Here is a 26989-nt window from a genome sequence, read left to right as displayed (position 1 = left end):
AATGGTCAAATTCTTTACTAGTTTTAAATGATTATTTTTGAAAGAGGTGACAGATGCATTGTTTTTATTTTGCTAAGCTATCTACATTGAAGAAATTATTTTGAAGGTCCAACTCTCTCTTATTATTTCTTGAGTCCTTAAACCTGACTGCATTATAAATTGTTGGCATTTATATTCCAGAAACCTAGAGGTGATGTATTGGTTCTGCTGAAGTCAGTGGCAAAATTTCCATGTCCTCAATGGAATGAGGTTATTGGGTGCCTCATTTTGTGTAGCACAACTCTTCATTTTTACAGACTATAGGAATATACTGGCACATTGTAATTTCCATCGTTGTTCTAGTAAATTTTAGAATAGTCTGCATTTATTGAATTAAATGTGTGAAAAATAATAATATTGTTTATTTTTGCGTATGTCCCAATTTACACTCTACTAATAATTTTCAGTTCTTGCAATCATTTGTCCTCCAGAAAAGATGGAATTATCTGAGGTGTTGCTGGAATTTGAAGATTTTCTAATTCTCAAATGTTTAAAAATAAAATCAGATATTCTGAATTCTTTTTTTTTCATAATTGGATTGATTTAAGAATAAGATTAAGAAAAGCAGGTTTTGATAAATAATCAATTTTTAAAATGATTTTGACTGTAAATTGAGATCAGTTCTCTTCTGTCTAATTCTTCTTTTCATGTTTCAAAGCTTTTCTTCTAAATACAAATGGTACATAAACCAAGAAAAAAGACACAGTTTGTTCATCCTGAGACAAATCTCTTTTGTCCATAAATATAACCAATAACAGCTGTTTTCCCCATTTCTCATCGATAGGATTACACTGAAGAACAAGAGTTGCTGCCATGTGATATACTGTTTAAGTCTTCATTGAGTCGTTAAAATGTTTCTAAGCATAAAGATGAAATGAATAAAAATGTTAAAATTGGACAGAAGAATTCATCAATCTGCAGTTTCAATTTTTCCATTAGCCTAGTAGTGCCTTTTTTTTTCTTCCAAATGGATGTTCTGATTCAGTGATGGGAGGTTTTGATGAAACTGCAGCAGTGCTTCAGGTTTCTGTGTAGATACAGTGTACTTACAAGACCTAGCCATACTGCCTTCACTCTTCTAATATCTTTCAGTTGTCCTATACTTTTGAGGGTTTTTTTACTGATTTCTACTGAAACACTATTAAAGTAATAGAGCTGTAGTTGTGTTCCAAAACTTAAAACTTCTGTATTTTCATTCAGCATTACAGCAGACCTAATCGCATGTAATAAAGTAGCAGTATTTTTTTCTGTATTGACTTTATTCTGCACCTTTAGAGTTCAAGGAAGGACATAGAAACATCTTAAGATCCATTTTTTAACTAGAAAAGGAAAGGAAAGATTGCACTTTAGTGTATAAAAGTTTTTACCTGCTGGACAGTTTTTACCTGCTGAGCGCAGCTAACAGAGGCAGCAAACAGACGCAGCAGTTTGCGCAGCAGTGTTTGGGCTCTGACTAGAACTTGAGGACCTTGTTGGAAGTTGTGGGCTTTCTGAGGACCCCCGAGGAACTAGAAGGTGATTGCTGTGAACAGGAAAGGGGAAGCTAGGCAAGGACAACTGCAGGAGGCCTTGACTTCTCCTGGGAGAAGCTCGTGGGAAAAGCTCTAGCTAGGAGTGGCTGCTGCTAACGAGCTCTCTTGGTTGCCCCTGGCCAGAGGGAGTTGGGGCCTTTGATCCCGGTGGCCCTTGATTAGGGCAGGTTAAGCACCCTCTTAGCCAGTGCTAGGGAGAGGCCTATATAAGAGCCAGGCCTAGAGCGCAGCTCCCAGAGGCAGCGAACAGAGGCAGCAGTTCGCGCAGAAGGGCGCGCGAAGGGACCTTCGTTTCTGTTCCCTGTGGTGTACGTTTCCTCAAGTATGGTTGTGACACACCGCAGAGCACATTCCCCAGTGGCTGTTGGAGTTGCTGTGTCAGAGGCTGCGACCCAGACCGACCCTCTGACAGCAGACGCAGCTCTCCAGGTCTCAGGCTGCAGGGAGTGCTTGGGGCCTCTCCGGGAGGCCTGGGCTGGCAGCCAGCTCTCCTGCAGGAGGTGTGCTGCTGTTGACGAGTTGTGTCGTCAGGTAAGGGAGTTACAGGAGGAGGTCAGTAGGCTGCGCAGCATCCGAGAAGCTGAGCAAGAGCTAGACAGGGTATTCTCGGAGACTGTGCAGCTTTGGGAGTCCCAACCCCCCACAGCAGTGGAGTTGCCAGAGGGCTCTGTGCCGTGTGAAATGGTACATCATAACACTGTAGAAGAAGGCTGGAAACTGGTCACTGCATGTGGGAGGAGAAATGCTCCCACTCCTCCCAAAGACTTGCAGCTAAAGAACAGGTTTAGTGCCCTCCAGGATGAGGAGGAGATGGGCATGGCTGCCGGGAAGTACCTGGGACAACAGACCCTGTGCCTTGCCGGAACGCCCGGAAGAAGCGGTGGGTGATTGTTGTGGGGGACTCCCTGCTGCAGGGGATGGAGGCACCTATCTGCCGACCTGACCTCATGTCTAGAGAGGTTTGTGGCCTGCCGGGGGCTCGTGTGAGAGACGTCATGGAAAGACTGCCAAGGCTCGTCCATGCTTCAGACTGTTACCCACTGCTGCTCTTCCATGTGGGCGCCAATGACACCAAGGGCAAACTGGAGACCATCAAGCAGGATTTCAGAGCTCTGGGGATGGTGATCAAGGGTCTGGGAGCCCAGGTCATCTTCTCCTCAATCCTGCCAGTGAGGGGGATAGATGAGAGGAGGAGGAGGAGATGGACTTTCCAAGTTAACGACTGGCTGCGCCGCTGGTGTTGGCAACAGGGTTTTGGTTTCTACGACCATGGGACCCTGTTTGAAGATCGACAACTGATGGGGAGAGATGGGATCCACCTCACGAGGCGGGGCGTGCGGGTCTTTGCCAACAGGTTGGCCAACCTGGTAAGGAAGGCTTTAAACTAGGAAGGATGGGAGAAGGGGAGAATTATAGTGACAGGGCAGTTGGCAAAAGACAGCTCAAGTCGGGATGCCTTCAGCGGGTGAATGCAGCCAGGGAAGTGTGCATGGGATGTGGCTCTGGAGGATCCTCTTGTATCCCTCCTGGGAAACCTGCCTGCTCGATCACCTCTCTGAAATGCCTGTACACCAATGCACGCAGCATGGGGAACAAACAGGAAGAACTAGAGATGTGTGTGCGGTCGCAGGGCCATGATCTCATTGCCATTACAGAGACATGGTGGGATAGCTCGCATGACTGGAGTGCTGTCATGGATGGCTACGTGCTTTTTAGGAAAGACAGGCCAGGAAAGCGAGGTGGTGGAGTTGCTCTTTATGTGAGAGCAACTGGAATGTATTGAGCTGTGCCTAGGGGTGGATGGAGAGCGAGTCAAGAGCTTACGGGTAAGGATTAAAGGGCAGGCTAGCATGGGTGACACTGTTGTGGGTGTTTACTACAGGCCACCCGATCAGGAAGAGGAAGTCGATGAGGCCTTCTACAGACAGCTGGAAGTAGCCTCACGATCCCAGGCCCTGGTTCTCATGGGGGACTTCAACCACCCTGATATCTGCTGGAAAGACAACACAGCTAGGCTCAAACAGTCCTGGAGGTTCCTGCAGAGCATTGGTGACAACTTCTTGACACAGGTGGTGGAGGAGCCAACAAGGAGAGGTGTGCTGCTGGACCTCGTACTAACAAACAAAGAAGGACTGGTGGAAGCTGTGAAGGTCGGGGGCAGCCTTGGCTGCAGTGACCATGAGATGGTGGAGTTCAGGATCCTGCGAGGAGGAGGCAGGGCACTAAGTAGGATCGCAACCCTGGACTTCAGGAGAGCAAACTTTGGCCTCTTCAGGGACCTACTTGGAGGAATCCCATGGGTTAGGGCCCTAGAAGGAAGGGGTGTTCAAGAGAGCTGGTTAATATTCAAACATCACCTCCTCCAGGCTCAAGAGCGGTGCATCCCTATGAGTAGGAAGTCAAGCAAAGGAGGTAGGAGACCTGCATGGATGAGCAAGGAGCTCCTGGCAAAACTCAAGCAGAAGAAGGAAGTATACAGAAAGTGGAAAGGGGGACAGGCCACTTGGGAGGAATATAGGAACGTTGTCAGAGTATGCAGGGATGTGACAAGGAAGGCTAAGGCCCGTTTGGAATTAAATCTGGCGAGAGATGTCAAAGACAACAAGAAGGGCTTCTTCAAATGCATCAGTAGCAAGAGGAAGACTAGGGAAAATGTGGGCCCATTGCTGAATGGGGTGGGTGCCCTGGTGACGAAGGATGCAGAGAAGGCAGAGTTACTGAGTGCCTTCTTTGCTTCAGTCTTTACTGCTCAGGCCAGGCCTCAGGAACCCCAGACCCTGGAGGCAAGAGGGAAAGTCTGGAGGAAGGAAGACTTTCCCTTGGTCGAGGAGGAGTGAGTTAGAGATCATTTAAGCAAACTTGACACCCACAAATCCATGGGCCCTGATGGGATGCACCCACGAGTGCTGAGGGAGCTGGCGGACGTTATTGCTAAGCCACTCTCCATCATCTTTGAAAGGTCATGGAGAACAGGAGAGGTGCCTGAAGACTGGAAGAAAGCCAATGCCACCCCAGTCTTCAAAAAGGGCAAGAAGGAGGAGCCAGGGAACTACAGGCCAGTCAGTCTCACCTCCATCCCTGGAAGGGTGATGGAGCAGCTCATCCTGGAAGCCATCTCCAAGCATGTGGAGGACAAGAAGGTGATCAGGAGTAGTCAGCATGGCTTCACCAAGGGGAAATCATGCTTAACCAATCTGATAGCCTTCTATGATGGAATGACTGCCTGGGTAGATGAAGGGAGAGCAGTGGATGGTGTCTCCCTTGACTTCAGCAAGGCTTTTGACACTGTCTCCCATAACATCCCCATAGACAAGCTCAGGAAGTATGGGCTAGATGAGTGGAGAGTGAGGTGGATTGAGAACTGGCTGAATGGCAGAGCTGAGAGAGTTGTGATCAGTGGCACAGAGTCTAGTTGGAGGCCTGTAGCTAGCGGTGTCCCCCAGGGGTCAATACTGGGTCCAGTCTTGTTCAACTTCTTCATCAATGACCTGGACGAAGGGACAGAGTGCACCCTCAGCAAGTTTGCTAATGATACAAAACTGGGAGGAGTGGCTGATACGCCAGAGGGCTGTGCTGCCATTCAGAGAGACCTGGACAGGCTGGAGAGGTGGGCAGAGAGGAACCTCCTGAAGTTCAACAAAGGCAAGTGCAGAGTCCTGCACCTGGGGAGGAATAACCCCAGTCACCAGTACAGGTTGGAGGTTGACCTGCTGGAAAGCAGCTCTGCTGAGAAGGACCTGGGAGTGCTGGTGGACACCAAGTTAAGCATGAGGCAGCAATGTGCCCTTGTGGCCAAGAAGGCCAATGGTATCCTGGGGTGCATCAGGAAGAGTGTTGCCAGCAGGTCGAGGGAGGTGATCCTCCCCCTCTACTCAGCCCTGGTGAGGCCACATCTGGAGTGCTGGGTCCAGTTCTGGGCTCCCCAGTACAAGAGGGATGTGGCACTACTGGAGCAAGTCCAGCGAAGGGCTACAAAGATGATTAGGGGACTGGAGCATCTCTCTTATGAGGAAAGGCTGAGAGAGTTGGGCCTGTTTAGCCTGGAGAAGAGAAGGCTGAGAGGAGATCTTATCAGTGTATACAAATATCTAAAGGAAGAGTGTCAAGAGGATGGGGCCAGACTCTTTTCAGTGGTGCCCAGTGACAGGACGCAAGGCAACAGGCACAAACTGAAACACAGACAATTCCATCTGAACATGAGGAAAAACTTTTTCACTGTGAGGGTGACAGAGCACTGGAACAGGTTGCCCAGAGAGGTTGTGGAGTCTCCTTCTCTGGAGATATTCAAAACGCGCCTGAATGCAATCTTGTGCAATGTGCTCTAGGTGACCCTGCTTGAGCAGGGGGGTTGGACTAGATGATCTCCAGAGGTCCCTTCCAACCTCAGCGATTCTGTGATTCTGTGACATTTCCAGTTTTACAATAAGAAATCTAATCTAAGTCTAATTTCAGTGTAACACACTGAAAGTGCACAAAGCATATGCTGAACTCACATAGTATCTTTAAATAGATTTGTAAATGCATGCTGTTCTTAATGGATTTTTTTGTATTTTTCTTTCCTTACTTTCATTTAGATACTCTGCCTGCTCATGGAAGATCCAACTTTAGAGATGAAAGGTCTAGTAAAACATATGAGCGGTTACAAAAAAAATTAAAAGATCGACATGGAACTCAGAAGGATAAATTAAATAGTCCTCCATCATCTCCTCAGAAATGTCCTTCTCCTACAAATGAACATAATGGACTTACAAAAGGACAGGATGCAGCTGGTGTAAGTGCAGGTTCTACCAAGAGCAAATCTGTGGGTAAAGGAAAAAGCAATTCTCAGACAGAAACAGAAGTAGAAGGTAAGTGTTAACAAAAATAATACATGTATCATGCAAGTGCAGTATCTGGCTGAGCATAATCTTTGTAGACAGAATACAATACTTTGACAATCATGAAGTTAGGTGGTAGCCCATAACTGCACTGATTTGCATAGAATGTAGTTAAGGACAACTGACCTGCTCCTTACATTCAAAGGATGGGCCTAAGAAAACAAAACTACTGACTTGCAGGTCTCCCTGTAGGTTTGAACAAATGGTATTTGTCATATTCTGTAACACTGCTTAAAGAAAAATCTGGGCTTTGGCCAAAGTTAATTTGGTGCTCACACTTTGATGAATCTCTGAGTACTGATGGTCTGCTTGATAGTACAGAAAACATGGAAAGAAACGGGGCCTCTGATAGAGGAGATCTACATTCAATTTGTTAAAGAGGAATATTTCTTAAAAGGGATATTGTTGTTGCACATAATGCCTGTCCCTACCAATTCATTATTGAAAGGCCTTTGGAGAAAAAGTCTGGTCCTTAGGAAGTGTTTGGTGTAATGTTTTTTTTGGCTAATGAAGAGTAAAGATAGGGTGATATACTGAGAATTCAAAGTAGCATGGCGCGTGTTATGAAGATAGGAATGGGTAAAGGAATTAGTGGATAAAGCAGTATATACCCCCAGTGAGAAAAGAGGCAGAAACACCAACAACCTACAGAGTAACAAAACCATGCTGATCTATGAATGAGGATAAGAAGTTCCCATGTGATCATTGCTGGTGTGGAGGTTGGAGCTATGAGACTCTTCAGGGCTGTACCAGGTTAATGAGTGGGATGATGTGAATCTGAGTTTGTTACATTAGTTTTGCAGCTTTGATAAAGGGGGTGCACTGCACTGATTTTTATATTCCTTGCAGTCAATTTAGGATTCAAGAAGAATCAATTTTTTACACAAACATACAGTACCCTTAACAAGAAAGTTTCATTGTGCCCAAAGGCTGGAGTTGTTAATGTGGTCATCTTTGTAGAATGTTAAATGACTTTTGAACTTCTGCTGTTGAACCCCTTCAAAATAAGGACTGAAGCTTCAAATGTGACTTCATGTTTTCTACAACGCTACTATAGGGAGTGTGTTTATTAATACTTTTATTTCCCAGAGAAGCTCATGATCTGATAAATTGACCAAATTCACTCAATCTTAGTCATGCAGTCATTGTCACATCTGAGACTGTGTCACTACACAATTTACAAGCCACTGGCACAGCACTTCAGATTCAGAAATCGGCATCAAAGGCTTGTTGTCAGTCAAGTGCAATTTAATCAGAATAGAGAGGTGTAACTATTGATGCTGAGGGAAACAAACCGTGATGTTCTCGACTAGTTGAAGCTTCCTGTGAGATGATGGGTTTTGCCTGTATATATTGCTATAGCCCAAAAAGAACATGAAGAAAGTACATCTAACCAAGACCAGGAAGTCTGTTCACCTACAAGAACTGTTAAAAACTTATTTGTAGATGATACCACGTGAAAGCTTAGTAGCAAGGGACACTTTTAAGATGCAACCTAAGTTCAGCAACTAGGAATGTTCACTGAACTGTTGCTCCAGATTTGGATGAATACTTCTCACTGTAGTTTCAGAGTAATATCTGTCCTGGCTTCAGTTTGCTTGCAGTTAGCTGGTGTTCATCTGTGAGCTAACTTCAGCAAGCCTGCTCTTCAAATCTATTTAATTCAGGAGGCTTTGGAAAATGATAGACTCGATTTAAAAGGAGGAAATACAGTGTACTGTGACATAGAATTTTGGCCACAAACAGAAATCGGAAGTGCATTTAATCAATTTCAACTGCAAAAAAAACCCTTAAAAATATAAAGTCGTAAATAGATTTGACTTGATTTCTTTTTAAGAATTTTTCCAGGATTTATTGTTTTAACTTTAAGATGGGTCTTTAAGTGAATAAAAAATACCTGGCAGCGCTGACAAAACTGAGTAGCCTGTTCACTTACCTAATACTATAATTTGATCATTACAGTGGTGTGTAAGAGAAGGCGCATAAAATATTTTCTATAAGCCTCCTGAATACTCTGAACACCTCAGGTGTACCTTCAGTTGAAGCAAAACACCTTAAATCTCTTTCCCTAAGATGTAACTGAAGGTGAAGCTAAGGTTTGCCACCTTACAACTGAGAGGCCAGCAGTGTTACCAGTAGCGCTCCAGCTGATGTGCAGTAACATATATAAACTGCTGTAGCTTGATTGTTAGTCTGCATCCCAAGAGAAATCTATAGAAAATATTTCTGACAGCTGAGAGATTAAGTTGTCCAGAGCAGTAGTTTAACATAATACATTAATAAAAGATAACCATGCTTTATGTATTTCATTAAATCACAGAACAGATTTAGAAATAGTTTTATATGAGCAACTTCTTTGGGAGCTTTTTTGGGTTTATGTCACCCTAAATGAATCAAGTTGGCAAGGTGTTCTATTTTATATGTACTTTACTTCATGTGTGCTGTACTTTTTGAACTTTAAAAACTATTTCAATGTAAGATCACTGAATAATGATTCATGGGTACTTTTTGTTCGCTTTGATTTTGTTTTTTAAGAAAAGGATGAAGAAACAAAAGCACTTGAAGCACTTCTTTCTAATATAGCCAAGCCAGTGGTAAGTAGACATGGCTTTCCATAAAATCCGAAAGTATCTGTTCCTATTTTATACAGTTACACTTCCTTTTCTCTGTGCCAAGTTTAAAGAATCTTTAATTCTCAGCGGTAATGAAAATGCACTTAATTTGCAGTCACCAAAATGTAAATGGCAAAAGTCATGTTCAGTCGATCAGTATTTATGAAGCTAAAATTAATAGTTAGTATTTTCTTGGCCACCTTGTGAAGTCCTCTGTCCATTAGTTCTCCTGAGTGAAAACAATCCATATTCCCTACTGTAAACTACAAAAAGTCCATGCAAGTGAAGCTTCATGAGGAGCTGGCCATGGCTTTGTCCAGCCAGCCAGCTACTCCCTCCAAAATCAGGCACTCTGCTTTTCACCCTTCATCACTCCTCCACGCCCACAGCCACAGTTTCTTATCCCTTTGGCTCAAATCAGATTAGTTCTTCACATAGCTAATAAAGAAAACTTTTAACAGAAGGAAGAGCATACAGAGAAAAGGAAGAAGGAAAAAGGGTCAGATAGAATTGTCATGGGGCTTGTAACATTGCCATTCATCAGCCACACGCTTTCCCCCCTTCATCTCCAAGACAACCTGACCCCAGTTTTAGTGTCCCAGTCTTAATTATTCTTGTCTAGATCATTTTACAGCCTGGTGCTGCAAGGACTGAGCAGGGATTGTAATTGTAGAGGAAGTTCTAAATACTTGGGGATCCCTGCTGTGTCTTAGCATCAGAATGGGATATTATGTCTTCAGTGCCCCGTGTCTTGGGTGGCTAAGCAGCTTGGAAGAGGAAGCTGTCTGAATTGGGTAAGGAGAGGCAAAAGGCCTGTAAGAAGGAGTTGAGGGAGCTGAGATGAAGAAATGGAGAGGAGTAAGCTGGTTCTAGCCATTGCTGGAGTGAAGACAGTAGCTGTGACAATCAAGTTCAGTAACATTGGACAGGATGGCCTTAGAGACTGGAGCCAGTGGAGAACCAATAAAAAGAATTTCTGGAGAAGAAACTGGGACTGGCAAGATAGTTTAGGGAGATTAAAGTGTGCCGGAGGAGGGAAGTGAGAGGAGTGGAGACACCTCTGACAAAGAACCCAGATATGAAGGACAGTCAAGACACAGAGATCTTAAAATAGATGAGGAGTCTAGGATGGGAAAATGAGACCAGGAGCAGATAGAACAGTGGATGTGAAGTACTGGAAGAACAGGATGGAGAGCAAATGGCTTTTCTGTTCATTATTCTTACAAACAGACTGGGGCTAGAAGGGTGAAGGGATTCTGAAGGTCTTGTCAATAAGCAGTTGGCAACCCAGGGAGTAGTAGCAAGAGACTGAAAGAGCTTGAGAAAGATTAAGGTTGATTGGGCAAGGACACCAGAATTGTAATGTAGGACTGAAGACTGCAATTGAGTAAGTGAGGAGTTCAGACTGGAATGAAGAACAAATGATAAGCACCAGGACTTCAAAAAGTTGGAGAAGAGAAAGAAGTGATTGTGGTTGTGGGAATAAATAGGAGAGTCTGTATCTGATAGCATCCGTTTTTTCTGTAGGTCCCTGCCATTCACAGTACAAAAGAGACCTACTTTGGAAATGGATCAGGGCTACGTAACTAAGGGGACAGTTGTTTTAGACTCCTTTTGTCTCTGGGTGATGAGGTTCTGTGCTAACAACAAGGAAGCATGTGCCTAATTTAGCCACATGCTGCATCAGAATGGGGTGAGTTTACTGCTAGGTTAGTTTACTGCAAGATAGTGCAGTGTCAGTGGGACATGCTGGACATAGATCTTCCTGGTGATCTTCAAAGCATGAGTGCCTATTATGCTTTCTTGACTCTGTGAGAATTTGGATGATCCTTTCTGTCTTGACTGGAAGTATGAGGACCAGTTTCTCTTGCAGATGTATGCACAGTCCTCTGCCAGCGGTCAGGGCATACAGGATGTTATCCAAGTCTGGGATGCTATCAGTGACTTCCTTGCCAAGGAGAATGACAACCCTGAGCATCTTGGGGCGGTCAGAATGATACTGAGAAGTGTGATTAAAATTTGATATCTTCTACTGTCTTGCAAATGACATACAAAAAAGTCATAGAATACCAACACTTCCTTGTCATCTTATTTCCCCTCACTTCCTTCCACCCATAACACTCAACCATCCATGCCTTCTAGGCAAGCATGGCTAGTTTCACTGTTTTCCCTCCCCACTATGTCCTTTCTTGAACTTCATTGCATGTTGCTGTGTGCCTGTAAATGCTCTCTGCAGGCAGCAGAAAACTTCACAGGCCTAGGCAGTAGTGGTCTGCTACAGACTAAACAGTAGCAAAAAAACAGGCAGCAAGTGAGACTTCTAGCACTTGGCAACATTTCTTGCTTCTTACTTTGCTTTGCAAAAGCAAAGGACTGTCAAGGCTGTGGGTGGATGGAAGACTAGTTGATGTTGCAACATGGGGGAGTGTGATCTGATAAGAGCAAGGGAGGCTGTAGTACCTACTTAGGCGTTGCAGGATCAGAAGCAACCCTCCCCCAGTTTCTCCAAGGAAACCTTTTCCTCACCCTCCCACACATGAACCAAGAGCTTGTGTTCCTTTCCCACCTTCTCTGCAGTTCTCATCAGAAATATTCCTTCTGGTTTTTGATGAAGTTTTTGCTTGAAGCACTGTATTTGGGGATTGTGCCATGATGTTTCTCTTGATGGGTCATCAGCACTCCATTCTCTGGCTGAACTTGAGTGCTAGCACAGGGAAAATTGGATATTGGCCACGGTGGTGGTCATACAACCAGATGATCATACACTCATTGTCCAATGCAATGTCCATTGCACTTTTTAAGGCTAGGACCTAACTTGGGCTGTCCTGTATCTCAATGTCTAGGCGCAGGGCATGCATATCTAATTAGGTGGTAGGCGCCATGAGGTGCTTTCATTCATGTTTTTCCTTCAATTCTGTATAGTATGGGGCACATCAACCTTGCTGCCTCCAGACTCCCGTTAGTGTTTTGTTTTTACAAAAATAGCTTTCGTTTTCTTAAACTTTTCCCTGTATGGATTGCCAGTCCTTTCATATATGGCAGTGGTAGTCAAGTTGATAAACTCCTGGTACTGCTACCAACTGATCCTTCTACCAGAGAGATGTTGAACCCTCTCAACCCAAATGTAAAAATGGGGTGATTCTGCAGGTTGCACCATGTTGAATCCTCAGCCTTTGAGCAGAGTCTGTACCAACTGTCACATCCATTAACCAAATAAAAAAGGAAGCAAAAACAAGGGGACCTGAAAAGGCAGAAGCAAAGAGAGAAATGGAGCAGAAGATTGGATATTTAATGGGAAGAGGAGTTAGAGACTCAGAAAAATATAGGTGGAGAAGGGAATTTGCTAGAAGCAGAGAATTTGAGGGTCAGTTATATAGCGTGTAAAGCCCTTGGGAGTACCTTGTGTTTTGTGACTCATGCGTGTTCTGTACACACTGGAGGACTTTGGAACGTGATGCAGCCCACTCCCTGGTCACCTTGTGCTGCTGTTGGCTTTGGAGCAGCAGTCTTGATTTAGTTTCCTCTGAATGTAGTCCAGTTTGCACGTGATGAAACTGCTCCTTTGTATGACCCAAAGTACGGGAAGCATAGATGAAGAGATTCACTTTTGTCAGCTGGACTGCTAGTGTAGACATGCCCACCACTTAGTTTCTTCAGTGCTAGGGCCTGACTTTGAGCATTGTAATCTGCTTTGCAGGAGCACAGAGTGCTCAGAGCTGCAACTAAAATAAATTGCACCTGCTTGAATAAGCGTACAAGGTAATAGGTAATGACAAGTTCTCTGAAAAAGCAAGTCCTAAGTACCTCAAATCAGTCGCCTAAAAATAGTGAATTCTTTTGATCTTAATCTTTGTTCCTCGGAAATTCTTTTTTGCCGCCTCATATAACACAGATTTTTGAAAACATGTTAGTGTTTTGTGCTTAGGTGCTATACTAATAGGAATTTCTGAAACTTCTGAAATTCTGTTTCCATACTAGAGTTCTGAGTAGTGTTCAAAAAGTAAGGTATTGGGGCCTGTATTTAACAACAAAGATAAATGAAAATACTGAATAATTTCTTACCTAGTGAACACTGTGAAGCTGGAGGTTTGTATTAAAATAGTATGTGCTGATGGAATCTGAAACTACCATAATGCATATACACAACAGGGAAAAGTTAAGACTTTACAGGAAATCTTAATTTTACCCATGCTAATCTTTTATTACTTTGTTTCTGTCCCTTAATAATCTTGTGAGGAACAGTAAAGGATATAAACTGGAACTAGACTTGTCTTTATGAATCATTATCTGAGGAGTTGAAAGCTGAATCTGAAAAGTAGTATCAAGTGTTTTATAAACAAGAGTCAAAAAGGACTTAAGTTATATTTTTGGATTCTCTCTTGTCAGTATTTGCAGCTGTGATTTCTTGGCAGCTACGAGTGATTGGAAATATTCTATTCAAACACCTATATGAATATATTAAAAAGCTCCAGAACTTAAAAACTAGTGTAGCATCATTTAGAGTATAAGCACGGAAGAATGTATATATTGTCTGGTCCAGTAGCTGCTAACCTTTACTCTGTCCCACTCCTACGGCCTCTCTTCCTTTTGTCCAATTACTGACTCCTCACAAGCTGTATTTCCAGGGACCCCGCACTCAGCCAACCCCATTCCCTGGGGGTGCAGAAAAGGAGATGGTAGCAGTTGTAGCAGGATTCAGGTGTATAAGGGACAGGGCTGGAAATTATTTCCAACATTTATCCCTGCCAAAGCATGGAGTATTGTACCTCTTGCTCTGTTTTTCCACCCCTGAGCACATTCTCCCAGGCTTTAAGGTACACACGTGCCTCTTATGCTCGTTCTCTAAGTGGTTCACTCCCCAGTGCTCTTCAACAGTGCTTGTTAGTTTAGGCTTGGCTGCATGCCATTTCTTGGTTTAATGTGAATATACATCATCAAAGGGAAACCAGTAATCTAGTCTAACCACCTGTTTTATTGCAGACCATTCACTTTCATTGGGCACCATCTATTGAGCTCAAAGACTTTGCTGCAGGTTGTAAATTTTCTAGTCCAACTACAGTGTCATAAAATGGATATGAATTTCTGCCTCATTGCAAGTATAGGATGGAAATGGCTATTAAGTGATGCTTTCTTTCCTACATTACTTTTTAGTTTTGGCTTTTTTACCCAAAAGTAGTGGAGCAATATCTGACTTGATGCTTTCCTGATAGATTTTAAAATATCTTTTATTGTCTTTAAATCTGTTAGGTGTTTTCATTTCACTGAATCTTCTAAGTTTGCTTGTAAATTCTGTTTTAAGAAAGGGTAACTTAGTCACTAACATTTACTTCCCTTTTCCCCCACATATACATATGCATATGTGCATACGTATATAGAATTTATATAGGTTTTATACACTACAGCTTTTTATGTACCATTAGGATAGCCTTAATTTGCAACACTTTTTATTTCTGTCACATATTCTGTTCTTGACTGTTGGTTTTAAGCTTTGGCAGACTGGCTCCAACAAAGCTTCAGATCTTCATAATACTGATTAGTGACATGCTCTATTTACACAGAGTAAAACAACCAGAACAACCTACATACTCACTGATTTTTAGCTCAGTACATAATACCATTTCATTGTTTTGTAGTTACTGTGTTAACAGTTGTCATTTATTATTTCAGAAGCACTACAGAAGTTCTGGTTTATGTGAGCTGACCAACAAACATTGCCCAAGTAGAATTAATTCAGGATATCATTTTTCTTTCAGTTAGAGACTTAAGGAACATTTGATTCTGTTCTCCGTAGACTCTTGTTGGTATATAACAGATTTCCACTAGTACTCTAGGTTCAATTTTGCTAGTCAGAACTTCAGAACTGTGAAACCAGGCATTTCATATAATGGCCAGGGTTTTCTATTCGCTTATGAAATGATTGAAGATAGGTAGGTATACCACATAAACCACAATACTAGACCCATGCAAAATATTAGTAAACACCCATAAATTTCTATGTATCCTTCTATAACTAATCCTAAGAAGTTTGCATCACATGCACGCACGTGCAAAGTTACCGGCATTTCCCCCTGCAAAACACACACGCATGCAGAGGGCCTGTGGGTTTCAAGCAACAGCCGCTCTTCTGGGTGTTGGGTGCTCCTGATGGCACATCTCCGGTGGGAGATGTGGGTGCTGTCGCTGTGTGCATAACTCTGGTGCTCCCTACAGTCGGCAACTCCCCAGGCCCAAGAGAAAGCCCCCACCAGGTCGCATGCGCACACCTAAGCCGCGCGTGCCCACCTGTTGCACCCTGCACTGCCACCACACTGGTTGGAGAGTGGCTGTTCATAGCAGCCAAGTGGGAAGATGGCAGTCGTGCCCCCAGCGGGGGCACTTCTCACGTTGTCAGGCCAGGTTTTGGTTGTTGCTCTGTTCCACTCCAGTGTCCCTTGGCCCTGCTGCAGGTTTGCATACTACTTCTATACTTCTGGAGCTGATCTCTTCTTTGTCTCAGAAGTCTCTTTGTAATTCCCTGGTTACTGTTTAATCCACCCGATGATCCCCACTTGTAGCGTGACCAGTCTGGAGCATGTGCTTCTCAGACAGTTTGGGGGGTTGCATTCACACACACTGTTTATGCTCCTATTTCTCTCACACTAGCCGTTGTTGTCCAGTCCAGACCTTTCCGCGAAGGGCGGGCTGTGCAGGCACCAACGCAGGAGTTCGTTGGTATGTTGCCCATAGGCATATGCACTTTCTGAGCATGATTCATTGCAAGCACCTGAGTTCAGAATATGTTCTTCCACTAACAGAAATTGGAATAGTCTCTCAGGTAGTCACCAGGTTAATACGCCCATTAACAAAAGTGTACTGGGGTAATTACCAAATAGATTCTAATCTAATGGAAGAGTCTGCTTTTCACAGTCATCATTAAGTGCCCAAAGCAATTTCTTTATGTGTCTGTTACAGTAGTGCCAGTCATTTTGGAGACTTTCCTGAGCTCTTACATACTTCATATGAAAACCTAATGAATCAATGAAAAGGTATTTTAAAAAATCATAATGCTGGTCACTTCAAAAAATGCCTGAAACATTGCCGTTTAATGAAATGACTGATTTCACAATATATGCTCACCATCCTCTGTGCTTCATGAATGAAACTGTTCCTTTGTGTTTAACCACTAGGTGGCATTCCTTTCTTAAAAGTTTTCTTTGCAGGCTATGCCTTAGGATAGCAGTTTTCAAATGACATTTCTGGTATTTCCAGCCTGGTTTCATCTGTAAAAATGAATTAGTAACTATCATATCAGTATACATACTCTGATATGCTAATAGTATATGATTTTCCTCTCTCTTATTTTGTCCTACATAGCAAAGCAGCACTTAAATACAGTAGCATTTAAATGGCAGAACTCTCAAGAGTTGTGTTTCTACAGGTATCGGACATTCAGGCAAGAACAGCACTGCTTGCCTGGTCCCCTCCATCTAGCGATATCGGAGAAGACACTGACAAGAATAATATACGAGAGGTTTATACTTATGAAGTCATGATTTCAAACACCGGAAAAGATGGAAAATACAAAACCGTATATAGGTAGGTGTTCATTATCTTTATTTAATTGCTATTGCATTGAATTATGTGCGTTAAAACCTCATTAAAAGTCTGCCTGTTGTCTGCAGATTGAAATAATTAGCAGTTTTGTGTAACTTCACTTTTGAAGCAGACTACTTTTTTCAGTAAAAGTGGCTGTTTTATTGCTGAAGTGTCTACCAATGATTAGAATTTAAAGACTTTATTCTTTGATATTAAAGCATGCTTCCAGCATCTCTTAGCTGTATTTCAGCCAACTACAGTAGAGGCTATGGGTTCTCAAATAGTGAGATATACAAACAGTGAGAAGTACAAATTGTATTTGTAGTTACTTACTTTGGCATATACCTCTACTCCCAGTAGGGCCATCCCTTCTTTCCCCGGGAATTCTCTTGGCATGAGGCAGTCTTTATGACATGAAATAAAGTAAAAAGATTCCCACAGAACACAACTCTAGCAGCAGCAAAACATGCAAAACTCTCCAACTTTGAATTTGAAATTTGCCTGTAAAATTTACTACTAAGGCTGTTCAGCTCTTTATAATTATATAAAACTTTTGTATTTAACTAGTTTATCTTAATCACCTTGCATGGATTTCTTCGGAGAAGTTCATGAATCAGAGGTTGGATATCCCTGTCCTAGAAGCTAGAGGGAAAGAAAGGAGTATACTTCTGACGTAAGCTGTTCTCAGTGAAAGCAGATGAATATATGTCACTTTGGTGTCTTTTCTGTTTTCTAGGCTATCAGAAGTAGCTATATGCACTCATTTACAGTTTTCAGATGCTTGGAGAGTTGTTATAAATATCAGTGTTTCTAAAGGGCCTGGCAGTTCATTGTATTTTTAATGTAATAACATACATGCATACACAGGGACGTACTCTAGCACATGCAGCTGGTGTTACGTAGTAAAGAGGAAAATGATCATTCTAAAAACAAAAAAAACCTAAAATTCGAACATAAATCCATCTTTATTTTGCCATATTTAGCAGCAGAAACAAAGTGTTAGCAAATATATTTCTTACGGGTGTAGTCCTGCGGTGTTACGTGAGTGGGTTAGATGGGTGATGTATCTTTTTTAAAAATGTCTGAGATTCTGAAACAGTCTCTTAAACCAAATCATACCTCTTTCCAGCGGAGAAGAAAACAGAGTTACTGTAAATGATCTCAGGCCAGCAACTGATTACCATGTAAAGTGAGTACCCTCCTTTTTATCCATAAAATTCAATGGTAATGTTTAAAAATGTCATTGTATCTGTGTATTTCATTTCATAAGCCTTCAGAGATTCTTTATCACATCTCATCTTCCTTTGAGTCACTGTGGTAATTAGTTGAGATACTGCTGTTCTCAAGCCAAACATTTTGGCTTAGTTGTCCACTCAGTCCAGTCTGGAAGACGTAAGAGAATATTGTTGCTCCTTCATCCAACTGTCCATGCTCTTTACATCTTTTGTCATGCCAACACAGTGATACTTGTATTTTTTTCCCCTTGAGGAAAATGCAGAGATGGCACAGATGCGTACCTTGCACAAGAATGTTTTCACTACTGGCCACTTAAAGAACACTTTGTGCTGCTTTCACTTTGCTCCAGTAGACTGCATCCCCATACACATTATTGAATATTCCCCAGCTCAATTTAATCCGACAGTTCTGGTAGAATCTGCTGCACCTTTATGTCCTACTGAAGAATTAGCATGGGGTTGTTAATGGAAAAGATGTAGTTAGGTGTTCTTCCTCCTTCCTTTTTTGCATATTGGAGAGTTGCCTTACTTCCTGATTTAATAGTAATAATAATAATAATACGGATATACCAGATTATAAAAAAATAAAATTGCAAATGCAGAAATTAGGGCTTCCCTAAATGTATTTTCAAGAAATAATTGCAAGTGGAGAGCATCTTCTGAGAAGTAACTGAAAGTGCAGCATATGAAGGATTTGCCTCTCTTGAGCCATTTAGAGGCAGCTGGTAGAGAAAGCAAAGGGAACAGAAATGTTTCTGAGTAAGGACCTAAGTATGAAATGTATGGTAAGTGCCTCTTTACACAGGAAGTTTAGAACATCAGCAGTAGGGATTAGAGAGAAAATCTTTTCCCTTTGCATAATGGTCTTGTTGGGAGTGGTTTTGCTCAAAAAATATTTGCTCAAAGGGGGAGAGCTAGGTTCCTGGCCATCAGTGTGAGGGAGTCTGCATCTTCTAATGCCGTTTTCAGGTTATTGTCCTGATTGCCAAACTGGAAGCAAAACAGGGTTGGGCTGTTCTTTATCGCCCCCCTCTCATTAAAGCTGGGCCATTATATGGCCCAGCGTGGGCTCAGGAGAAGAAAGGAATGGGAGCTTGACTTTGAAGCTCTTTGATATGCAGGTGTTTCTCTGTGATTTCATCTCTGTTCTTAGTAGTGTTTATTCATTTTACCCAATGACATTTAAATTGAAAATGTACGGAGCATAGGGGCAGAGCCTAGAACTTCCTTTTCCTATATAAATCCCCTTTTACCAGTTTACGTTCAGGTTCTTTCTTTCTTATTCCTTGTCATTATAGAGTACACATGAGAATAGATGACAGAATTGCTCTTTGAGGCTTATCCATCTAACTCTTCCTAAACTAGGAGTTAAACAGAATCCTGCCAGTCTGAACATTGCCTGAAGTCAGTGAAGACCAGAAAGGCTAAGATATAAAGATAACTGATGAATTATATATTTGCTATTGCATGCAATGACAAACAACTTCATGCAACATTATTCAACTCCTCAACTGTTTGTCATGCTTGTCATGCTTTCCCTGTTCTTGAACTTTACAAAGCCATGTTTCCTATGACTTGCTGTTCAGGCAACATGAAAACATAAAAACTTTAGCATTTTTATAAGCAGATGGCAGAGGTCTTATACCAGTGATTGGAGAAAAGATGATTTTCAAAAGGAACAGGGGAATCAGAAATGAGCCTACCAAGTGTGAGATACCCAGAAGAAAGTAACATTGTGTGTTCACCCAAGAAAGAGACATGGCATAGCTATACGGCCAGGGAAGAAAAGCCAGAAAATAATCCCATATTTAATTTTGGAGGAAAGTAATTAGAAAAATAAACAATTTCTCTTTGCTGAGAGAGAGACAAGAAATCAGTCTTCTGATGTACATGAAGACCTAGTGCATAGCCTTACTAAAGGAAAATACAGGGTGAACATAGACTCAGCAACCTCCTGGAGGAACATCAAAGATATTCTGACAATACCTCCTCTTGCTCATCTCAAGAAAGCACTTTCAGAAGAAGAATTATTCAGAATATCAACTAACGTCTACAGCTGATAATGACTCTGCAATATATTACCATTATTTCCCAACCAAAGTACAAGTATTATACATATTTCAAATATATTAATGAGAATAAAGCTGACTGATGGTAATGACAGTATATATGTATATCCAAAGTAAAGGATTTTTTTCCTGTGCATTATTTCTGTTGACCAAAATGCTTTCACCTGTTGTTTATAGCAGTAACATTTTAAGAATGAGTTAGCAAGGCAATAACTTAATTCTGAATACTCAAAATAGTCTTCTTTGGAAATCGTATGTTCAGATTTTGAAGCAAATGTTACTGGCTCTTTTCCACTTTAGAGTCCAAGCAGAAAGCAACTGCATAAAGGGGAGTCCTTCAGAAGCAGAGAGTTTTACCACAATGAGTTGTGAACCTGATACTCCAAATCTTCCTAGGATAACTAATCGGACCAAAAATTCTCTTACTCTGCAGTGGAAAGTAAGAATTGTTTAAAAAAACTTTAAAATAAATGTTTAAAGCTCTTTGATTTGTTTTTTTTTTCCAGATTTGTTTTGTCAGTAAAATGCCAGTTCATTGAAACCGAAACTTTTCATCAAACATACTAGTTTCAGACATACTTTTATCAGAAAGGTTCTCTGGGCTAAATGCGGACTTTATCAAAAAGAAAAGGATTCACATAAAAGCCAAGAGCCTTTGTAGATAAAGTTACTGAGGTGGAACAGAAGAGACTGATTTGAGTTCCTGTCTCCTGCAACTTGGATAATTAATTTCTGTGCTGTTGAACTAATTTCTTTCTCTGTTTTTGAACATAAGCTTATTTATGGAACACAAATGGCATCATCTGGAAAGGCTGAGATTTGAGCAGACCTGCAGTCTAGCTGCTCAGAAAATTTCTGTAGAACAGTATTTTACACTGCTGCCAGAACACTTTCTCCAAGTCTGAATTAAAAAAACAAAAAAAAAATTGATACAAGCATCCATTGAATGGAGACCAAACTAGGACTGCTTTAGCAAATGAAACGGTCATATGAGGAGCTCATCATTTGCTCTCCACTGGACTTGTCATGATTTGATTAAATGACCAATATATGCATTTTTCCTTTAAGTGATCTTATATCCAGTTACAGTTCTAATTTTCTTTCTTTCATTTGCAGGCATCTTGTGACAATGGTTCTAAAATCCACAGTTACCTTTTAGAATGGGATGAAGTAAGCAAGTTATTCTGTTACATTTTTCACTTTATAGTTTTTAAAAGTAGCTATATGTGACTGTACACATCAAGTTGTATGAAAAATAGGACTTCTGTCCAGAGACATGTGACAAATAGTGAATTCCTGAAGAGATTATGAAAACAGTTATTTCCCTATTTTTTTCTTAGAGTATATAACTTAACAGGTATTTTTTAATTACAGGAATCTGTCACTTTTAATAGAGTATTTTTTCACCGGTGGTCAAATACTTCCCTCTAGAGCTGACTGTGGAGACACCCTTCCTTTTGTCCTGAAAGGATGAGTCAGCTATGTCTCCACAGACATCTTCGGATCCCTACCTGGACAACTAACCTGAGAGGGAGCTGGCAGAGCTGTAGAAGCTGTCTGTGCAGCTTTTTCCTTCCAACCCTGTGGAGCTGGGGAATGGAGGAGAAAAAAAAAAAAACTAATTCAATGTATATACAAAATTTTATATACTACCTATTTGGTATTATATAAATCTCCCCCCCTCCATTTGGGGCATTCTTGAATTATGTTACACTTCAAAAAATTAGTTGACCTGAAGTTTTTGTTGGTTTAATTGATAGACTCATTAGTTTAATAAAGTGATTAATTTATTCCTTTTTTTTTTTTTTTTTTTTTTTAGGGAAGAGGAAATGGAGAGTTTTCGCAGTGTTATTACGGCCAACAGAAGCAGTATAGGATTACTAAACTATCACCAGCAATGGGGTACACCTTTAGGCTAGCAGCCAAAAATGACATGGGGATGAGGTAAATACTACTACTATATACATAAACATGTAATGCATATGTGCACGTGTGTACTTGTTTAGGAAAAGCATGTGTTGGCATTCAAAGAAACATGACTTTTGTCCAAATAGGATCTATATAGTTAATTTACAGTATGTGATTGGATTATCTAGTTTGCAGATTACCTGTGCCGTGAATGCAGACCCACTTGTTATCCAGCATGGTACAGCCACGTACTGCAGCTACTACATACGTACATACTTACCACATACATACTACAAATCTCAGCCCCCCTTAGGAGCAGCTTAGTCTGCAAATAATACAGCCACTTTTGCCAGACTTGGCCTCATTCCCTTAGCAACCTGCTCCAACATTTGTACGCCGTGCCCCTAGCATGGAGAGCATGGCACAGACAGCCTGGCTGCTCTCACATGGAATCAGCTTGGGCCCTGCTAGCTTTTAGCTTCAGTCTTTGCAGACTCGCACTGACTTCACAGAAGCTGCTAGGCTGCGCCTGCTCCCTCTCACTCCCTGCTCCCTCTTACTAGTAGTGGCATTTTTGGCAAAGCACCATGTTGCACAGACTCACAGATTCATTGCAATTGTGGCTTTTGTGTCTGGTGTAATAAGCACTCCTGCTAAAACGCTGGGGATCATGGTACAAAGATAAGTAGCCAAGCTGAAGGACCAGAACTGAATGGTTTGTCAAACCCTGCCGTATTTGTGCTGATGCTGTGCAGACCAGAAGGGGACCTCTTACCGTGCTCTCTGCTGCTCTGGGTTTGAGTGAAGCATACTTGCTCTGACATGTTGCCAGACCTAAGACAGTTCCTTGAGCTCCTGTAGCAATTTTCCAGGGCTTATCAGCCCTCCTTAAATTCAGAGCTGTAGTGATGACAGTATAAAGATGTGTCAGTAATTCTGCTGGAGCCGCAAGTAAATCTGGTGAAAAGCACACTGCCTCCTGCAGGTACATCTACATTATGTTCTTTGTCATATTCATTTTACCTGTTACCTGGATTTCTCCAATTAGCTAGGGTATTTCAGTGCCATGTTAACCCGGGAAATGGGCAGAATATGACACTACAAAATCCTCTTGAACTTCTAGAGCTTATTATAAATGTTTAGGATATGTGGTTCTTATTTTAATAGTTACTTTTCAGGAGTTATAAAGCACAAACTGCACTTTGAATTTTTGAATGAATGACTTCGGGCTTCAATAGAGGATGTGAGAACTTGAAAAAAACATTGTTTTTTCTGCCTATACCCACATTACTGGAGGCATCAGTTCTTGGGAGTGGTTCCTAGGTTTCAGATGAAGGGATAAGGCTGGCTGATAAGGAGATTCACAAGGAGATGTTTGAGGGAGCAATACCTGCTTGAACAGTGTTGAAAGACTGTGTAAAGGACAGGGTGCCAGACCTGGGGCAGGATAATTCATGCTCGGCAAAAGAAATCTTTTGCAGACTGTTAAGTACATGGAAAAAGCAACTGGCTCAGGAGGTCTTTGAGATGCACGTTGGAAGGCTTTGGAAAGCACTCAGGGAAAGCAGTATTATACATATTCCCTGTTCTTATGTCTTTCCTTAGTCACCTGCTTTGGGATGCTGTCACGAGACCCTGTAGTGGGCTAGATTGACTTTTGGTGTGCTCCAGCACGGTCATTCTTACAGTACTGCCTTTTGGAAGATGTTTCTGGAATTAACTATTCACTGACTTGCTCCTGGATTTTGTCCTGATGACAGTTAGTTGGAAGCATTCAAAAAATACGGTGAGCTGAGAGTTAAGCAGGGTCCAATGCTCAAGTCCTCTTCCTGTTCCCCATTTATTTCTGAGTGTAAATGTACCCTCTAGGAATATCTGCACACTACACGTTTCTGCAGTGTAAGCTAGTGGAAGGCACTGATCAGTTAAGTACCTTTTTTTTAAACTAATCATGCCGAATAGATTTATAAATCAATATTTCATAGCCCTATGCAGATGCACTTTATTGTCTTTACAGTATTATTTAATTAAGAGATCTCTTCAAATAATATTTATTAAGATAAGAGTGGCAGTTTATTTCATATGAAGAATGTTGAGAACCTTAGGCTTCTGGAGACAGGATTTTGTCTAAATGATGTTATCAACAAAAATAGATATTTGTCTTTGTAAGTTACTCATGTTTTTAAACTTAATTCTAAACACGCATGAAACAGTGCCTAAACAATTGGATAATAAAATCTATTTAAAGATAGATAGTATTATTGTACTTTTAAGTGAATTGTTTAAGAGCCATTCCACTGTGGGAATCACTGGAACTCTTTTAGCTGATTTCAGTGTATTTTGGAGCAGTTCAAACAAGTAAAAAAATGAAGACTCCACATTGTTTAGTTAGTTTTCTTAATATGATTTTTTTTTAGATCTGTTTCTGAGGTAACTGCCTCAGTGGTTTGTTGTGAATGGAGATGGGCTTAGCGTTTGTCTAGCCTCTCGTTAGGCTTTCTTAGCCTGCCTACGTAATGTTGTTTTGGGGTTTTTTTTAGTATATATCATGCATGGATTACATCTTCATTTCAGAGATTTTCTTGCTTGTTACTTTTTCAAGAAAAAATACTATTTCCCCAAAATTAAAAAGTTTCCTCTTGCTTTACATTGGCTTTTCTGTTTCCTGCCTCACAGTCCATTTCACAGTCTGCATGTCTGCGTAGTCTGCATGTCTGTTTTGTCAAGGTAGCTTCCTGCTGAGATTGTTCAGGAAAGTCAAGTTTTGGTATGCAGGGTATTTAGCTGGTTCTGTTGTTCAAGCCATACAAAGAATTTTATTTTCAGGGCTCCCCGATACTCACTTAAGTGAGCATAGCTTTTAGACCGAAGTTGTATCTTAATGAGACTAGTTTCATGTATTAAAAAAATGTCAGAAAAGCTCTCAAACATACAAGCCTTTCTTCAGATCTGATAGAGAAGCAGCAAATTTACAACTGATGTCAGCTGAGAACAGTTGTTCAGAGTCTAGCTGGATGTCTGTCAGGCCATCTGTGCAAGGGTAGTCCTGCTTTACATCCCTCTCTTTCACAGTAGCTTTTCCTTTCTGTACCTTGTTTCCATTCTCTCCTCAAGTAAGGCTCTCTAAGAGTCATCAAATAAGGTTAACATCATTTTGTGAGAAGGTTCACTGGTGTACACTGTACTTTCATTCGTTGTAAAGTAAGACTTTGATACTGGCAACTCTTCAAGTAATGTAACGTTTCATGAGACTATTAGACTACTGTTTTCTGAATCACTAGAGGAACTAGTACTGCACAGTATGAAGCATGTAGCAGTTTGCATAGGTTGCTGCCTGGGAAGCAGAATGTATTTTGGGGTCTTTCCCCCAAGACTTTTATCTTTTTGTGTTTTCATTTTGAATAGAAGGACACTGTGGTATTCGTACATCATTGTGCAAGTTTTAGAATAATGACTTAATATTAAAAAAGCAAAATATTTTGATTATCAAAACATATCAAAATAGCATGGTACACAAAAGTCTTTCAAATATGAACACACGAATTTTGTTCAAATATTTTGTTACTGACACACTCATGGGCAAGTTGATAAGTCATTTGCATGTACCAGCTTGCAATTTCCAGTTGTGCGCATATCCAAGAAGTTGTTATAGCTGTGTTTAATAAGAATTATGTTATTCTAAGTATTAATTATTGTGTCTAGTTAGTTTACATACTGTTTGTTTTAAACAGCGGTTTTAGTGAAGAAGTCCTGTATCATACCTCAGGCACTGCCCCAACCACACCAGCAAGTCCTTTGCTGATTAATGCTGGAGTTACTTGGTTATCTCTACAGTGGACTAAACCCTCAGGAACACCATCAGATGAAGGAATCTCATATATATTAGAGATGGAGGATGAGAACTCAGTAAGTGTAGAATACTTATTCTCAATAAGAAAAGAGACTGTAATGATGTACTGTTGCACTTCAGTGTAACAGTGATTACTTCTGCTGGGGTCTTCTACAAGGAATGTTCTAAGGTGTATTAGTGAAATTTCATAAAGTTAAATATGTTTAAATGAAATGGTCAGAAAGTTCTTTATTTGATTTCTTATCTTGCCGAAGGTAAACTATTATATTACGTGTTATTTGGTCATCTTTGCTGGCTTGGGAGAAACTGAATTTTCCAAAAAAAACCCAATGACTTGTCTGCTGTGACCAAGCCACTTAGCTTTATCATTTATTATGATAATAATCTTTATTAGTCTTATTAAACCCTAATCCTGCAAAGGCTTTTAGACTACTTTTAACTCTGTGAACATGACTGAATTTGTGTGTAAAAATTAAGACTTCTAAGAGCTGGAACAAAGTCCTTGCAACATGAAGTGTGGTCCCTTTAGATGTCATTTCAATCTATCCACCTTCATTCATTTTAAAGCAAGTCCTGTTACAGTTTTACTCATTGAAAGTGTTTAGTATCATTTCTGTTGGCAATAGATACGTTTTTCTTTCACTCTTCTTTTCTCCTCTTCTGAATTGGAATTGCATGAGAATTGTTGGTTCTGATTTTTTTTCACTATTTTTATACTTTGTTTCCATGTACAACATCCCACATGGTGGAAGTAAAAGATCTTGGTTTTGCAAAATGAAGTTACACTTATTACTTTGCAGAGAGGCATAATAATTACTGTCTGAAGCACAGTAATTTTTTTGTTAGAATGATGTTACACAGTCTGGTCTATAAATACAATGTTTCAAGTAATCATATTTAATTCTGCAGGGATATGGTTTCAAGCCAAAATATGATGGTGATGATCTTACCTACGTAGTGAAGAATCTGAGGCGTAATACAAAATACAAATTTAGGGTAAGATTTTTCACATATTTTGTGTTTTATTTGCACCAGAATAGCTTGAGATTCTGACTCAGAAGTGGGGGAGGGCTTATTTTGAAAAAAAAAAAATTTGATGCCAGTGTCTCTTACAATTTCAGTCTCTTGAGATGGTAGCAGCTGAACACCTGCTTCATTAACCATCTCTGTAGCAAGAATGGGAACCTTTGAAAGGGCAGGACACAATTGCAGGCATCTTGAAATGCATCATTCCAGCTAATGAGTCAATGTTCTTAGCAGTTGTGTGTTGTGTTGTGTTTTGTTTTGTTTTT

At 41.0% G+C, this 26989-nt stretch overlaps 1 protein-coding gene across 11 annotated transcripts in view; it reads left to right on the top strand.

The window, feature by feature from the left end:
• FNDC3A (fibronectin type III domain containing 3A) overlaps positions 1-26989 on the top strand; it is a 129249-nt gene that overhangs the window by 79753 nt on the left and 22507 nt on the right. For all 11 annotated transcript variants that reach the window (XM_067292000.1, XM_067292008.1, XM_067291989.1 and 8 more), the window contains 9 exons: positions 6146-6418; positions 8984-9042; positions 16478-16635; positions 17765-17824; positions 20240-20378; positions 21056-21109; positions 21759-21883; positions 25579-25753; positions 26607-26693. In XM_067292000.1, coding sequence (XP_067148101.1) covers positions 6146-6418; positions 8984-9042; positions 16478-16635; positions 17765-17824; positions 20240-20378; positions 21056-21109; positions 21759-21883; positions 25579-25753; positions 26607-26693 — 1130 coding nt within the window. The remainder of the gene's footprint in view (positions 1-6145; positions 6419-8983; positions 9043-16477; positions 16636-17764; positions 17825-20239; positions 20379-21055; positions 21110-21758; positions 21884-25578; positions 25754-26606; positions 26694-26989) is intronic.

The sequence above is a fragment of the Apteryx mantelli genome, chromosome 1, assembly GCF_036417845.1.
Source record: "Apteryx mantelli isolate bAptMan1 chromosome 1, bAptMan1.hap1, whole genome shotgun sequence".
In the NCBI taxonomy this organism is placed as follows: Eukaryota; Metazoa; Chordata; class Aves; order Apterygiformes; family Apterygidae; genus Apteryx; species Apteryx mantelli.
Note: the sequence above shows the minus strand (reverse complement) of the source record. Positions and strands in the feature narration are given on the sequence as shown.